This window comes from Bufo bufo, chromosome 3 (genome assembly GCF_905171765.1).
Source record: "Bufo bufo chromosome 3, aBufBuf1.1, whole genome shotgun sequence".
Classification (NCBI taxonomy): Eukaryota; Metazoa; Chordata; class Amphibia; order Anura; family Bufonidae; genus Bufo; species Bufo bufo.
In genome coordinates, this window is record NC_053391.1 from 27,979,916 (window position 1) to 27,996,276 (window position 16,361).

The following is a 16,361-nucleotide window of genomic DNA, read 5'->3' on the forward strand; positions in this document are numbered from 1 at the left end:
TTAGGGTTACCTATACAGGAAGAGAGTTCCAGTCTGGGCCACCCCTTGCGGGGCTTTTTTGGACCCCGTCCCGTGGACACACTTTGTAGGGCGGACCAGGACAAGCAGGGAGGCAATAGGGCTAGTTGGCTTAATTTTCTGACAGTCTTGCCACCATTGGTCCAGTCCACCACCCACATTTTGTTTGTTATGTAATTGTTCACTCACCACACCAGGTTGAGTGTATACATGTCTTACTCATTGTATGTCTGTAGGGGCCGTCTTTTATCTCCTATATTCTAATAAAAGTTATATTTTACTAAGTTTACTGCCCCCCATAGTTTTTTCCATCTGATATGTACCAGCGGTGCCACCTCTTCAGTCCCTGGCACAAGTGACAGAGACTGGGTTGGAGGGCGTAAATAGGTGGTCCCAAGGCTGGGGGGAGCAGGAAGGTCAAGCTCTCCTGGTCCGCTTTGTCTTCTTGTGGGGGACAGAGCGGTGGAATAAGCGTCACCGGTCAGCCCGCCACTGGGATGCAGAGCTCGGGGGTCTGCCTCCTACGACACTAAGCTAAAAAACTGAAGGCTCTCTCCTGGCCGGAGGGGGTATAGCTGGCGGGGGAGGAGCTAACAGTTTTTAGCCTAGTGTCGCCTCCTAGTGGCAGCAAGCAGCTATACCCATGGTGTCCCCCAAGGATATAAGCGAGAAATCATTTTTTCAATTGGTCTTTATTAAAAATATTCAGCTGTTCTGTCAAAAAGGAATAAACCTTATCTCCAAATTACTAAAAGGTCATAAGAATGTGGCTTAAATATGTTTTTATCAGTAAGATAAGGCTAGTTTCACACTAGCAGCCGGACGGATCCGACCTGCCGCTAGTGCACGCATGCCCCCGGACTACCGCTCCGGCCCCATTGACTATAATGGGGGAGGGCCAGAGTTCCAGCAGTAGCACGGCAAACATGCCAAGAGGCGGCCGGAATAAAAGTACCAGGGGCACGCGTGCACTAGCGGCAGCACAGATCTGACAGGCTGTTCACCCGCCGGAACAGCCTGCCGGAGTTCCTTGCCGCTAGTGTGAAAGTACCCTAAGAACTGAGCTGTAATGAGTGTTTATAAGGTCAGAGATAAGGAGCTGTCAGCTGAGCTGCCTGATGGAACACAATGAAAATACAGAGTATGCTACTAGAAAATCTCAAGGCTGTACAGAGAAAAGGGCTAAAAATGTTTAATAAAGACAAACTGAAAAAAATATTTTTTGATGGAAATGAGAACAATGCTACAGTAATAAATAAATTTAAAAGAAACTGCCCCCAAAGGTGTCGATAGTCTTTAAAGGATTTGGACACTTAACAATAGAAATTATTTTTACGCGTTACCCTTGAGTAAATGAAAAAAATTGCACTGAATTTCAGCTTCAAATCTTCATTTGTTTATTCATTTTCAGACTGTCTAATATTCAGTTTGCAAACTACTAGTTTTAGACTTTTCACATGCGAGGCTAACCCTTCATTGTAGCACATGCTAGATATGCGAGTCCAAAATGCTGCTGCTTTCACCTTGCAAAGTCTGAATCCTTTTTTACTCTACAACCTGTATAATCTGCTTCCCTTGGATCATCTGCCCCTCTCCACTCTCTGCTCTGCTGCTGATAGCTCTAACACTATTACCTTTGCTCTGCAGGTCTAAATGATTGCAGTGATGCTGAATTTATGCAGTTTACTGGACAACTTATGCACAATATATTTGAAAAAAAAAATCATTTGGTTTTGTTTTGTCATATTCTGAGAGCCGTAGCATTTTTATCTTCCAATAAGCAATAACGCTTTTAACTTTCCACATAGCTGTGTGTGGGATTGCAGGACAAGCTGTCGTTTTCCTTGGTACATGTGCATTTATTTTGTGTCTCGTATGGCAACTTGGATCTATTAAAGTGAATACGGCAGACCTAAAATATCACACACAACAGACATGGCATTGTTTTTGGAGGAAAGCATCTGTGATCTTCTAATCCTGGACAACACCTTTAAGTTATACATTACAAGGCATCCTGATTTAGAGGTCCTACAGTGGAGAGCCACTTTTTATACAAGCTGCATAATAGATTGGCTTCTCATCAGAGTAAGTTTTCTGATGTGACACAAGACTAGAGTTACAACTAAAACATTTCCCACATACTGCACGTGAAAAATGGCTTCTTCCATGTGTAAATTCCTAAATGTTTCAGGAGTATCGATTTAGCACTAAAACATTCTGAACATGAATACGGCTTCTCTCCTGTGTGAATTCTCTGATGTCTCACAAGTGCTTGTTTCTGGGGAAAATATTTCCCACATTCTGAACATTAATATGGCTTCTCTCCTGTGTGAACTCTTAGATGTACCATTAGTTGTGATACATCGTTAAAACATTTCCCACATTCCGAACAAAAATTAGGCTTCTCCTCTGTATGAATACTTAAATGTTTCACAAGACTTGATTTAACACTAAAACACTTCCCACATTCTGAACATGAAAACGGCCTCTCTCCTGAGTGACTTTTCTGATGTCTCACAAGTACTGATTTCCAACCAAATCCTTTTCCACAGTCTGAACATGTAAATGGCTTGTCTCCCGAGTGAATTCTTTGATGCATCACGAAATGTGATTTCCATCTAAATTCTTTGCCACATTCTGAACATGAAAATGGCTTGTCCCCTGAGTGACTTCTCTGATGTCTCACGAAATGCGATTCCCAACTAAATACTTTTCCACATTCTGAACATGTAAATGGCCTTTCATTTTTGTGAATCATCTCATGTACGGAAAGATGAAGTTTGTTTTCAAATTGCTTTCCACATTCAGAACATGCAAAAATTTTACCCGGTCTTTGTACAGTTCTAGTTTTGCCAATTTGTGATTGATTCTCTTCTACAGTATAGGCGGGAGATAAAACAAGATGTGCGTCAGAGCGTCTCGTCCTTTCTTCATCTAGAAAAAGAAAAGTCATTAAACCATAATGTTTAATGGCTGCTGTGTGGTCCTCTTGATGGAACCTGGTTATATTTAGTATAGAATTCTACTGTGTGTATAGCAGTGTATTGATGTGGCTACATGATAGCGATGTGGTACCTCCTGAAGTTGCTGTGCAGAGGGTGCAGATACTTGTAGCATAACTAGTACAAGGCAGGTAAAGGTGGGGTGCCAAAGAATTCAATACTGAAGCAGGCTTTGGATAGTTTGGGACAGTATGGAGAAAACCCTCTATATAGCCCCACATGGACTGCCAGTATAGGTCTAGCCAAGAAGCACTGAGGAAAGTGTGGTGGACCGTGAAGGCATAGTGACAGCCTTATTAAACATTTCTTTCCATTTTGTGTCTACAGCTCAAATGCAGAAATATTAATTTCAACGGTTGCTTCAGCATCTAGTGAGCTAGATAATATGGCGCTTGATAATCCAGATCTGAGGTGAGATAAATCACCCAGTAGATGCTTCAGGAATAGTGCCGGGACAGGGAAATAAAGACAGAAACTGTTATCCTTGTGATCTTATTTGTATTAGAGTTCACTAAATTCATCTACTTATTAAATAAGAAATTAACTAAAAAATATTTAGATGAATAAGCGATAAAAAAAAAAAAAAAAAATTAAAAAGCTGTGAACTCCATTGGGGCAATTTTTATTATTATTATTAATTATTATTATTATTATTGCATTCTGCTCAAAATCATTTTTATAATTGGTCTTTATAAAAAATTAGATAATTATACCTTTTTGAGATATAAGGTTTAAATAACAGTTTACTATGAGTCCCATCAGCTGAGGGGTCATGTAGAGCTGTTATCTCTGATCTCATGACCTCAAACAAACACTCATGATAAAAAAAAAAAAAAATATGTCCTAGGACCATGTACTGTATGTGCACAATAAAGGGATCAAGACTGCCCATCTCCCAAACGTTCTCCATCACTTTACTGCACATAGACAGAATGTAATCCTGCGAAACTTCAGGGACTACCTGGTTTGTCCATCATAGAGGTGTGGGCATGGCATAGAAGATGGGGAAGCCTCTGGGTGCAGAGGCACAGCCATTGTTGCACATGGGGTTCATTAACATAATTATCTCTCCACATTGCCAGAAGCTATGAAGATGGGACCGATGGCCATACAAAGTAGTGATCAGCACTGAAAAGTTTGATACTAATCTTTTTCGTGACAGATGCTCTTTTATAAAAATGACCATGAGGAAAATATTTTCCCATTAACAAAGAAATGTAAATTCAATATATCTCCAGCCTGAAATGGCCGAGAAGAGAAAACATATCAAATAATATCATCAGAGCCTCATAGTAAATATGGATATTAACTGCTCCGACTCACTGGACGAGGAGTTCAGAAAAGATGAGCAGATATCTATGCGATATAATCGCCTCCATCGGAAAGCAAATAAAGAGTTCTAAATTATCAGAATGAAACACAAGGTTTATGAAAGGCTCTTACCGTCCACGGACTCTGATTTGAGGTTTTCAGGTCCAATCGTCATTCCACCATAACTTTCCTGCGAGGATTCTATATCAAGGACATGTGGAAACTAAATAAAAAGGACCAAAGTTTATCTTCTATCCAGGAAAAGATTAAAAACAAAACATTAACCATTGTGGCCTAAAAGGAGAAAGATAACCTCAAGTGATCAGACTGGATGAACATGCCACCAAAAATTTTACACATCAGCAAAAATATTTACTATTTTGCTGCATGAAACAAATCGGAGCTGATCCTGAAATGGACAGTGGTGCTCATTGCCATTGTTTAGTATCATCATAGCTTTTAAGCGTTTTTTTTATTTTTAGTTATCTATGTGATTTACACAGCAGAACTTTACATAAAAAGGGTTATCTAATTACCAACACATCCCCTATCACTAGGACAGGGGATACTTGTCTGTTTGGCATGGATCAGACCATTGGAGCCCCCAGTGATCATGAGTAAAAATGTGCTCCATTCACCAGGTCATGCGGCTCCAAAATCGCTCTGGCTCTGAAACTACACAGCTTTGTCCAATGTATAGTGGACATAGTGACTAACTGCAGCACTGCTCCTGTTCAAGTGAATGGGAGCAGTGCTGTAGTTAAGGCCCTTTTACACTGCCCCATTGTCCGGCAGATTATCAGGGATGACCGTTCGCTCCCAATAATCTGCCTGTGTAAAAATGAAACCACATACAATCTGTCATTCGAACACCTAAAATCATCGCTTGTGGCCAGCAGATTATGCTGTTCAAACCGCTCTCTGCCGCCCAAAAACAATGACTCTGTAGGAGGACGAGCGATGGCATTATTGATCGCTTGACCCCATACAGTGCAGGGGATTTCTGTCTGTAAATGCAGCTGTCTCCTCCATGGACGAGTAGGCCTGATAATCAGCTGTGGAGCTTATTAAAGCTGTTTCACACAGCCTGATGAAGGCGATTTTCGGAAAAGAAGCGTTCATTCCCAACAATCGCCTTCTCCAAAAGCTTTGTCTAATTCGGAATAGCTAATTATCAGGACTATGGGGTCTGATAATTGACAGGTGCACATACAATAAGTGGAAAGTGTAACAAAAAAACATTTGCAACTAACTATCACAGTCAACAACAAAAACCACATGATCAACTTAAGCATATACTGAATGGCTGGAGAAGACGATTGAAAAGTGTCATTACCACCATCAGTAAAGGATTCAGAGAAATCTCACCTGATGATCCAGTAGGATATTCTGTTTTTCCTCTGGACAGTCCTGAGAATATAGAGGACTGGGACATCTCTCTGGTGGATTTCTCCCACTGGACTCATCTATAGGAAATAAACCCAGTGACTGAATACATTGGGCCAGATTTATCATTCCTCTGACAGCTCACTCCACTTTCACATATGGCTAAAGTCAGTTTTAGCCAAGTCAGATTTATGATCGGCCCTTTAAGACTGTAATAAATGTGGTTTGACGGTAGCAGTTTATCCGTCAGTAAGCAGCTTTACAAAAGTCGCACATCTTTACGAAAAAGTCGCATGTTCTATTAAAAAGTCTCATAAGATAAGCATGGTCCTCACTGGAGTGAAATTGGGATTTTTTTGCGACTTTTTTAAATAGTCCCAATAGTAAATCTGTCTAGAGATTCATTTACATAAGAAAACACGCCCACTTTCAGAAAACTGGCGAGCATAGTGCAGAGCAGAAAAAAGTCGCAAATTTGTGCGCAGTTTTAGCGTTTGGGACTTTTTTGGGACTTTTTCACTCCATTATTCTGACTTGAGCTAATGATAAATCTGGCCCATTGTCTATATGTAATGATCAGATGATAGGTGAATCTAGGTGTTCCTCAAACCTGGTCCTCAGAAAAAACTGGTCAGTTCTAAAAAAAAAAAAAATAATTATCCAGTTTCGGGATCTATTATACCAGACAAACCAGATGTAGTTTTTAAGAAAGCTCCAAGTTAAAAAAAAACAAAAACAAACAGTTAGTTCACAGTAACTTACAAACTAAAGAATAGAAGTCTAAAAAACATAAAAGTTTACACAGTGCGGCTTCTGCCTTCCGTGCAGGAACCGAAAGTCAGGGAATAAGGCCTCTTTCACACGGGCGTCATGTTTTTGGCCCGGATAAGATGCGGGTGCGTTGCGGGAAAATGCGCGATTTCTCGCGAGAGTGCAAAACATTTACACGTGCGTGAGAAAAAAATCGGCATGTTTGGTACCCAGACCCGAACCCGGACTTCTTCACAGAAGTTCGGGTTTGGGATCGGTGTTGTGTAGATTTTATTATTTTCCCTTATAACATGGTTATAAGGGAAAAAAATAGCATCCTTAAAGAGGACCTTTCACCGATTATTACACTATGAACTAAGTATACATACATGGAGAGCGGCGCCCGGGGATCTCACTGCACTTACTATTATCCCCGGGCGCCGCTCCATTCTCCCGTTATGCCCTCCGGTATCTCCGCTCACTAAGTTATAGTAGGCAGAGATTTCAGTCCCTAAGTTATGGTAGGCGGAGTCTGCCCTTGTTCTGCTCTAGCGCTGGCCAATCGCAGCGCAGAGCTCACAGCCTGGGAGGTTTTTTTCTCCCAAGCGGTCAGCTCTGCAATGCGATTGGCCAGCACTACAGAAGAACAAGGGCAGACTCCGCCTACCATAACTTAGGGAATGGAGATACCGGAGGGCATAGCAGGAGAACGGAGCGGGGCCCAGGGATAATAGTAAGTGCAGTGAGATCCCCGGGCGCCGCTCTACATATCTGTATACTTAGTTCATAGTGTAATAATCGGTGAAAGGTCCTCTTTAATACAGAATGCATAGTACAATAGGGCTGGAGAGGTTACATTTAAAAAAATAATAATTTAACTCACCTTAATCCACTTGTTCGCGCAGCCGGCATCTCTTCTGTCTTCATCTTTGCTGTGCACAGGAATAGGACCTTTGATGACGTCACTGCGCTCATCACATGGTCTTTTACCATGGTGATGGATCATGTGACGTCACCACAGGTCCTTTTCCTGTGCACAGCAAAGATGAAGACAGAAGAGAAGCCGGGCTGTGCGAACTAGTAGATTAAGGTGAGTTAAATTATTATTAATTTTTTTTTTTAACCCCTCCAGCCCTATTGTACTATTCAGTCTGTATTAAGAATGCTATTATTTTCCCTTATAACCTGTCATGCCCCACTCTGACGATATGCGGAGGTCAGCCAGGATTGCAGCACGTGTTTAGTATTTGTTTTGGTGCCGTGCTGGATCCGCCTCTCATCAGGTGCACTAGGTGGAGTCATTAGTTTAAATGGCCTCCAGCTAAGTGCTCTGAGCGGATTATATTGATCATTTGGGTCTGGGAAGTTTGGAGGAAAGGTTGGCTGTCAGTTCCTGCTCTCCGAAGATAAGTGTCATTTCTTGTTTGGTTGTTTGTGTCATCTATCCCATCCAGGTTCTGTGCGAGCAGGCTGCTCCTGTCTACCCACTTCACCATCTCAGGGAGTTCAGGGTTTTGTCAGTCCAGGCTGGAGGACACAGCACACCTACCTTCAAGGTCTGCCTGTGGGCTGAGCAGTGCAGGGAAAGAGGTTAGGGAATTACTAGGAGGTGACCCTTCCCCTGTCTCTCGTTCAGAGCCTGGTTGGTGTGGTATCTTTTATACTGAGTGCACGTCCGCCGTGACATAACCATGTTATAAAGGAAAATAATAATGATTGGGTCCCCATGCCAATCGTCTCCTAGCAACCGTGCGTGAAAATCGCACCACATCCGCACTTGCTTGCGGATGCTTGCGATTTTCACGCAGCCCCATTCACTTCTATGGGGCCTGCATTGCGTGAAAAACGCACAAAATAGAGCTTGCTGCGATTTTCACGCAACGCACAAGTGATGCGTGAAAATCACTGCTCGTGTGCACAGCCCCATAGAAGTGAATGGGTCCGGATTCAGTGCGGGTGCAATGTGCTCACGTCTCGCCCGTGTGAAAGGGGCCTATGAGATCAAATACTAATGAAGTGCACTCCTATAAGAATGGTTCTAAGTTGAAAAATTAAGGTGAGGTAACATGTGAAAACTCAGGGGTTGTCTACATGCTGGAGTGTCCATGTGGGCTCCAGTATGTGGGACGTACCATGAGAAAATTAAAGACCAGAATTCAGGGACATGTCCGGAACATAAGGCATTAGACGCCCATAGCGTCTCTTTACACTAAGAGAATTCACCGAAAAGATCCAACTGGCTTGATGTTTACTGGTGTCGAACAGGTTAATTACAGATGGCGGGGGGAGGGTTGATTCCTTAGCGAAAATTAACCGTCATGAGGTTGAATGGAATTACAAGTTGGGGACTTTTTAACCATATGGTTTAAATATTGAATTTAACTTAAAATCCTGTCTAGTGTAGAACTTTGAGAGCTAATCTAACTGCAGGTTTATCTAGAACCTTTGATCCGTATAGTCAGTACTACCTATGAATGAGACTAGCGGACCTTATGTGCATCTCCGAGTAAGTGGCCCAAATTGAACGAAACAGAGGCTGACTGAGTTTGAGATTTATTAATGAACTGCCAATAGTAATATCTCATTGGCTCTTTTGTAACATGTGATCTGAGAAACAATAAAATGAAACACTGATAGTTACCTGTAATCTGCTGGCGTAGATCACGTGATCAGGAAAATAATGAATGGTGGGTTAGTAGTAAAATCTTATTGGTGGAACTGGAACACCTGACCGAAAGGTGTGGGACAAAGGCGGATTTTCGATTGGTTTAAACCTATGTGAGCTGAGGGAGATACGTCAGGGGAGTGAACTTTGTGATCTTTTAACAAATAGAATATGCTGCTGGTTTAGATGAAGTGATTCATTGGAGAATGACTATATGAAATGTGTTTTATATAGGTTTGTATTTACGTTAATAATTAATGATGCGAGTTTGAGAATGTGTTTTTGGAATGGTCCGTTTTAAAACATATAAATTCAAAAAACAGTAATTAATAAACCCGGCTAAACAACGGGGCACAGGAGCCAACAGTTCCTGTCCCAGTCATCTAAAAGAGGACCATTCATGGGTCCAAACAAAATAAACTAAGTAGCAGAACATGTAGGGGTTAATGTCCCTGCACTTACTATTATTTCTGTCCGGCGCTCCGTTTGCCCGCTGTGGCCCCGGTTACATTCTCCCACGCTGTATGCTAACTAATAGCATCGGAACACCAGGGAGGAGACATCAGCTTTTCTCCCTGGGCATTCCTTCTCCCTGGCTGTAGCGCGTTCCAATCGCAGCGCAGAGCGTCAAAGCCAGGGAGAAGGTGATTGTTTTTTTTCTTCTGGCTGTGACTGGACAGCGCTACAGCCAGGGAGAAGGACCGCCCAGGGAGAAAAGCTGATGTCTCCTCCCTGGTGTTCCGATGCTTTTACTTCGCATACAGCGCGGGAGAATTAACAGCGGCGCAACTGAGTGGCGCCCAGAAATAATAGTAAGTTCAGAGACATCCCTGCATTAACCCCTACATGTTCTGCTACTTCGTTTATGTTTGGACCCATGAAAGGTTCTCTTTAACACCAGCACACTCCGTGAACCAGTACCAGATTATCCACGGCCCGGTACTGGTCTGCGGCCCGGGGGTTGAAGACCGCTGATCTAAAGGACTTGGATCCTAGCAACTCCCTTCCCATGCAGCGGAGCCTCGGTTTGCTCTGGGATTTAAAGGCAGACGCATTCACCTTCCAAATCAACAAGGAAGAAAAGCCGTTCACAAGCAGAGGAGTTCTGTCCACCATAAACAGCTTATATGATCCTCTGGGATTCGTAGCGCCTGTTACCATCCAAGGTAAAATTATGTTAAGAGACTTCACAACAGAGACGTCCGATTGGGATGATCCGCTTCCCACAGAGAAAAAGGACCTGTGGACAGGTTGGAAGAAGTCTATCAAAGCTTTGTCCAGCCTTCATGTGGCACGACCATATGCTTCTGTGCCATTAACTGAAGTCAAGATGCAAAGACTGTATATCTTCTGTGATGCTTCAGTCAGGGCGATTGCAGCCGTAGCATACCTAAAAACCATTGACATCAAAAAACGATGCCATAAAAGATTTGTCATGTGCCGGTCCAAACTGGCGCCACTCCGCGAACACACGATTCGCAGACTGGAGCTCTGCGCTGCTGTGCTTGCAGAGGAGTTTGCTGAACTTATAACAACAGGAATGAACCTGGAAATCGAGGAAGTTGAGTTTTTCAAGGACAGCAAGGTAGTCCTAGGATATATTTGCAACGAAACCAGACGCTTTTACGTCTACATCTGCAATCAGGTGCTAAGAATCAGGAGATCCGCTTGTCCTAAACAGTGGAACTACGTGCTTACACAGCATAATCCTGCAGACCACGCGATTAGATCTGTCGCAGCGAGCCACCTTAAGGACACATGGTTAACAGGTCTTGCATTCCTGTATCATTCAACGTCTTGCAGCATCGGATACCACATGTTTGAATTGGTAGACCCAGATGCAGATGAAGAAATCAGACCTGAAGTATCTGTTCTACGTATGGTGACTTTGGACCACCAACTCAAATCCCATTGTTTCAACAGGTTCTTCACCTGGATGTTGCTCGTTTGTGGTATAGCCTGTGTAGTTCAGATAGCTCAGTCTTACAAGTTGACATTACCTGTGAGCCAGAAGGCCTGCAAAGGTTGGCATCACTGCAAACACGCCTTTACAGCTCCTAATCTGGAAAGGTCCAAGAACATAATAATTTGAATGATACAATGTGAATGTCATGCTAAGGAAATAGACTACCTTAGCAAAGGTCAAACAGTCTCCAAGGATAGCGCTTTGAAGAAGCTCAATCCCACCATTGACCAAAATGGGTTGCTAAGAATGAAGGATCTAGTAGTGGCGTCTGTTGACCCTAGACAGGGAGTGTTCTGCCCAGCAGAGTTAAAGAATCATTACAGATCACATCTGCCAGAGTTTGGGTATTTCTGTAGTGATTAATGTGGTTATAGCATCATCTAGCGGTGTTAAGTTGTATTACACTTTGTTTTTCTTGTTACAAAGACTGCTGCATTGTGGGTGGTGCAAAGCATTGTGGGAGTGCAAAGCATCCTGGGAAAGAGAAGCCTCCAGTCTCCAGGACACATCAGCAGAACTGTCCTTCTGCACATCTCCTTCATAAACTCCACCATCCTTGTAAAATCATATCTGGTGAGAGATCTATCTTTGTTTCAGGAACATTATGTTATGCAGAGCTGTTCAGCTAGTTATAATTGTTACTCAGGGAAGTTGTTACTACTGTTAGCTAGACATGCAATCTTATGTTAGGCAGAAATTTTACCATGTGCTTTCAGTGTTAATGCAAATGTTATTGTACATGCTCTCTGTAATTATACTTGCTATTTGTATTCTTATAGTTTTATCAATCAAATACTCAGTTTTACCAATAATCAAGTTAGACTACAAAGAACAGTCCTCTTATTTGGAAAAGCAAATAGTGGCCAATGGGATAGAGAAGGTGCTCATAGGGTGAGTAAGTTCAGCAAATCAAATTTCTACTGAAAGAAAATAGTTTGCTCACCTATTGAGGTTGCATCAATTGGACGCAACCGCAATGAAGGTCAAATATGGATGAGTAACGGTTGGTGCAGCCTAGATTCGTCCGATCGCCTTGGGCAGGGGCCACCCTGCCAATCGGGTAACAGTATAGAGGAAAGAACGCGTCGTCTTACGAATAAATTGAACACTGCCGAAACTAAAACATTGCCCATGACCGGTATGTTTTTGTGCGCCCTTTGTGGTCCATGCGCTCCACGTAAAGTTCAGCGTTTCTTTCCTCTTATTTGGAAGACAGGAATGGTTTATGCTGAATGTCAGACTGCACACTGTGTAAACATGTATGAAAACAGAACAGGGGATTTGACAATGTTTCTCTATAATGAAGGAAGATCTCCTCTTACCCAGTGATGTGAGGGGCTGGTGATCCTTCATAATGACGTCCTTATACAGATCCTTGTGCTCTTCTAAATACTCCCACTCCTCCATGGAGAAATAGACAGTGACATCCTGACACCTTATAGGAACCTGACACACACAATCATACAGTCATCCTCCAGACATCTCCTCGGCGTTATTGTATAATGTCCCAGCATTCCCGGCAGCGCTCACCTCTCTGGTCAGAAGCTCAGTGATCCTGTTGGTAAGTTCTAGGATCTTCTGCTCGTGTATCAGTGAATAAAGTGGAGGCTCGATGATGGCTCCTGGGGTCCTGCTCCATTCTCCTGACACATGGGGTGTCAAACACTCACCAGACGACTTCTTTACTATTTTGTAATCCTGTGTATGGGGAGACACCGATCACTACATGTATTCTAAGAGTCCTTCACCTTACCAGTCATTTACCTGTATTATTAATAGAGATAAGAATGAGGTCATGTGAGGCTCTCACCTCTCCAGTTATCAAGTAGATGATCTCTAGGGTGAGGTCTAATATCCTTGCAGCCATGAGGTTTCTGTCCTCGCCCATCCTTGGAGGTTCAGCGATGGAAACCACCATCGTCTTCTAAAAAAAACTTTCAGTGTAAATCCTGTATCTAAGGAACAAAGAGGATTTACTGCAATTCAAACTCACATCGTTAAACATACAAACAGTATAAACTTATTATCATATTCCATGCTGGCTGACAGGAAGTGCCAGAAACAGGAAGTGACATCACGCTAACACTATATATCGGTCAATGTTTATTCTACCTAAATGAAATGATTTATCAGTACCTAGAACATCATGGAGTAAATTACCTAATGGGAAAACAGCCTTGGTCTAAAATGGGCTCCTACACAAACATCTGGTCGCATATATAGGAAGTATGTGTTCCTTAGACAGGAAGTGTTTAATTATACTTATAAGACAGGAAACACTTTCTTTTTGCCAAAACTATAAGATTGTTCTCTCCAACAACATCATTAGACAGGGTAAAGGCAGGAGGCCCCTTTATTCATTAGCATGTTTAGCCATTGAAAATTTTGTGTGTCTTTAGGGAATGGCCTTGCCTTTTGTCCATCCAGTACCGCTTATTTCTTTGAATATGTTATACAATTTTATCAATTTTTTAGAAGAAAGGGATGCAAATGAGTGCTTAATAAGCTCTGCCTCTAATGCCACCAGATGTAAGGCAGCTATCCTATAAGTTAATGTTCAGCTCTTTAAATAGGCCTTGAGACATGACCTGGATATTAAATAAGCCAGCACCTCATCTGTAGACAGCTGTTTCGGGGTGATTGCCCCTCATCAGTGCAAACCAGAGACTACTGGCTTGCTGGGTGAGAGGCAGGGTTTGGTGGGTACTCTCTTGGGGAGAGAATACCTTAAATCGGCGTGATGAGACTTATAGGCCATTCATGCAACTTATAGGATAGCTGCCTTACATCAGGTGGCATGAGAGGAAGAGCTTGTTAAGATCTCATTTGCATCCCTTTCTTCCCAGAATTCCAGAGGAGCATGAATGGCCTATAAGTCTCCTCTTGCCAATTAAGGCACTCTCTCCCCTAGGAGAGATAGTATCCCCCAAACCCTGACAGACCTCTCACCCAGTTAAGCCAGTACTCTCTGCTCTGCACTGATGAGGGGCAATCACCCCAAAACAACTGTCTGCAGATGAGGTGCTGTATTATTTAATATCCAAGTCATGTCTCAAGGCCTATTTAAAGAGCTGAATATTGCCTTATAGGATATCTGCCTTACATCTGGTGGCATTAGAGGGAGAGCTTCTTAAGAGCTCATTTGCATCCCTTTCTTCCCAGAATTCCAGACGATCAGTTTTTGAGAAAACCGATTATTAAAGGGGTTGTATCATCACATAGATTGGGGGCATATTGCTAGGATATGCCCCCAATTTCTAATAGGTGTGGGTCCCACCTCTGGGTCCGGCACCTATACTTCGAACGAATCCTGCAAAGTGCCGGAGAGCACACAGCGCAAGCGCAGCCGTCCTCCATTCATTTATATGGTAGTGCCAAAAATAGTAGAGCTGTGCACTCGGTTGTTTTTGGAAGTCCCATTGAACTGAATGGAAAGTGCACTGCACAAGTGCGGCCACCACTTCATTCACTCCTATGGGGCTTACGACAATAGCCGAGTCAGCGCTCAGCTATTTTCAGCGCTCCCATAGGAATGAATGGAGGGCAGCAGTGTATGCACAGTGCACCATTCGGCTCTTCGTGTGCTCTGTTCTAAGTATAGGTGCGGGACCCAGAGGTGGGACCCACACCTATCAGACATTGGGGGCATATTGCTAGGATATGCCCACAATGTCCAAGATGTGAATACTGCTTTAATAAATATTTTTTGCAGATCCTTTTTAGCACGTGTGCAGGAGAGCAAACTGTTATTAGCTTGATGGACCTAGCGGTATTTCTGCTTCCCCAAGCAACCGGACTTTACCGTCGGGTAACGTGTTAAGTCCTGTTTTTATCCCTTTTATTTTCCAAACTGTTATTTTGCATTATAAGTATATGTAGTGAAATATAATTTCATGCACTTCATACGTTTCAAAGGCTTTTATCGACAATTACATGACATTTATGCAAAGAGTCAGTATTTGCAGTGTTGGCCTTTCTTTTTCAGGACCTCTGCAATTCGACTGGGCATGCTCTCAATCAACTTCTGGGCCAATTCCTGACTGATAGCAACCCATTCTTTCATAATCACTTCTTGGAGTTTGTCAGAATTAGTGGGTTTTTGTTTGTCCAACCGCCTCTTGAGGATTGACCACAAGTTCTCAATGGGATTAAGATCTGGGGAGTTTCCAGGCCATGAACCCAAAATGTCAACGTTTTGGTCACCGAGCCACTTAGTCATCACTTTTGCCTTATGGCACGGTGCTCCATCGTGCTGGAAAATGCATTCTTCTTCACCAAACTGTTGTTGGATTGTTGGAAGAAGTTGCTGTTGGAGGGTGTTTTGGTACCATTCTTTATTCATGGCTGTGTTTTTGGGCAAAATTGTGAGCGAGCCCACTCCCTTGGATGAGAAGCAACCCCACACATGAATGGTCTCAGGATGCTTTACTGTTGGCATACAGGACTGATGGTAGCGCTCACCTTTTCTTCTCCGAACAAGCCTTTTTCCAGATGCCCCAAATAATCGGAAAGAGGCTTCATCAGAGAATATGACTTTGCCCCAGTCCTCAGCAGTCCATTCACCATACTTTCTGCAGAAGATCAATCTGTCCCTGAATTTTTTTTTGGAGAGAAGTGGCTTCTTTGCTGGCCTTCTTGACACCAGGCCATCTTCCAAAAGTCTTCGCCTCACTGTGCGTGCAGATGCGCTCACACCTGCCTGCTGCCATTCCTGAGCAAGCTCTGCACTGGTGGCACTCCGATCCCGCAGCTGAATCCTCTTTAGGAGACGATCCTGGCGCTTGCTGGACTTTCTTGGACGTCCTGAAGCCTTCTTAACAAGAATTGAACCTCTTTCCTTGAAGTTCTTGATGATCCTATAAATTGTTGATTGAGGTGCAATCTTAGTAGCCACAATATCCTTGCCTGTGAAGCCATTTTTATGCAACGCAATGATGGCTGCACGCGTTTCTTTGCAGGTCACCATGGTTAACAATGGAAGAACAATGATTTCAAGCATCACCCTCCTTTTAACATGTCATGTCTGCCATTTTAACCCAATCAGCCTGACATAATGATCTCCAGCCTTGTGCTCGTCAACATTCTCACCTGAGTTAACAAGACGATTACTGAAATGATCTCAGCAGGTCCTTTAATGACAGCAATGAAATGCAGTGGAAAGTTTTTTTTGGGATTAAGTAAATTTTCATGGCAAAGAAGGACTATGCAATTCATCTGATCACTCTTCATAACATTCTGGAGTATATGCAAATTGCCATTATAA

At 42.9% G+C, this 16,361-nt stretch overlaps 2 protein-coding genes across 4 annotated transcripts in view; both read right to left on the reverse strand.

Annotated features, from left to right (window-relative positions):
• The window catches only part of LOC120994418 (zinc finger protein 182-like), a 668,524-nt gene that overhangs the window by 352,911 nt on the left and 299,252 nt on the right, over positions 1–16,361 (reverse strand). The gene's annotated exons all lie outside the window — the stretch shown is intronic.
• The window catches only part of LOC120994425 (zinc finger protein OZF-like), a 50,444-nt gene that overhangs the window by 27,089 nt on the left and 6,994 nt on the right, over positions 1–16,361 (reverse strand). For 2 of the 3 annotated variants that reach the window (XM_040422986.1, XM_040422985.1), the window contains exons 2-6: positions 12,909–13,053; positions 12,629–12,796; positions 12,421–12,544; positions 5,700–5,797; positions 4,464–4,554 (exon numbers count right to left, since the gene is read on the reverse strand). In XM_040422986.1, coding sequence (XP_040278920.1) covers positions 4,464–4,554; positions 5,700–5,797; positions 12,421–12,544; positions 12,629–12,796; positions 12,909–13,016 — 589 coding nt within the window. In that variant the 5' untranslated portion in view covers positions 13,017–13,053. Of the gene's footprint in view, positions 1–1,392; positions 2,953–4,463; positions 4,555–5,699; positions 5,798–12,420; positions 12,545–12,628; positions 12,797–12,908; positions 13,054–16,361 lie in introns of those variants that run through there. The other variant, XM_040422987.1, reaches the window with a different exon arrangement.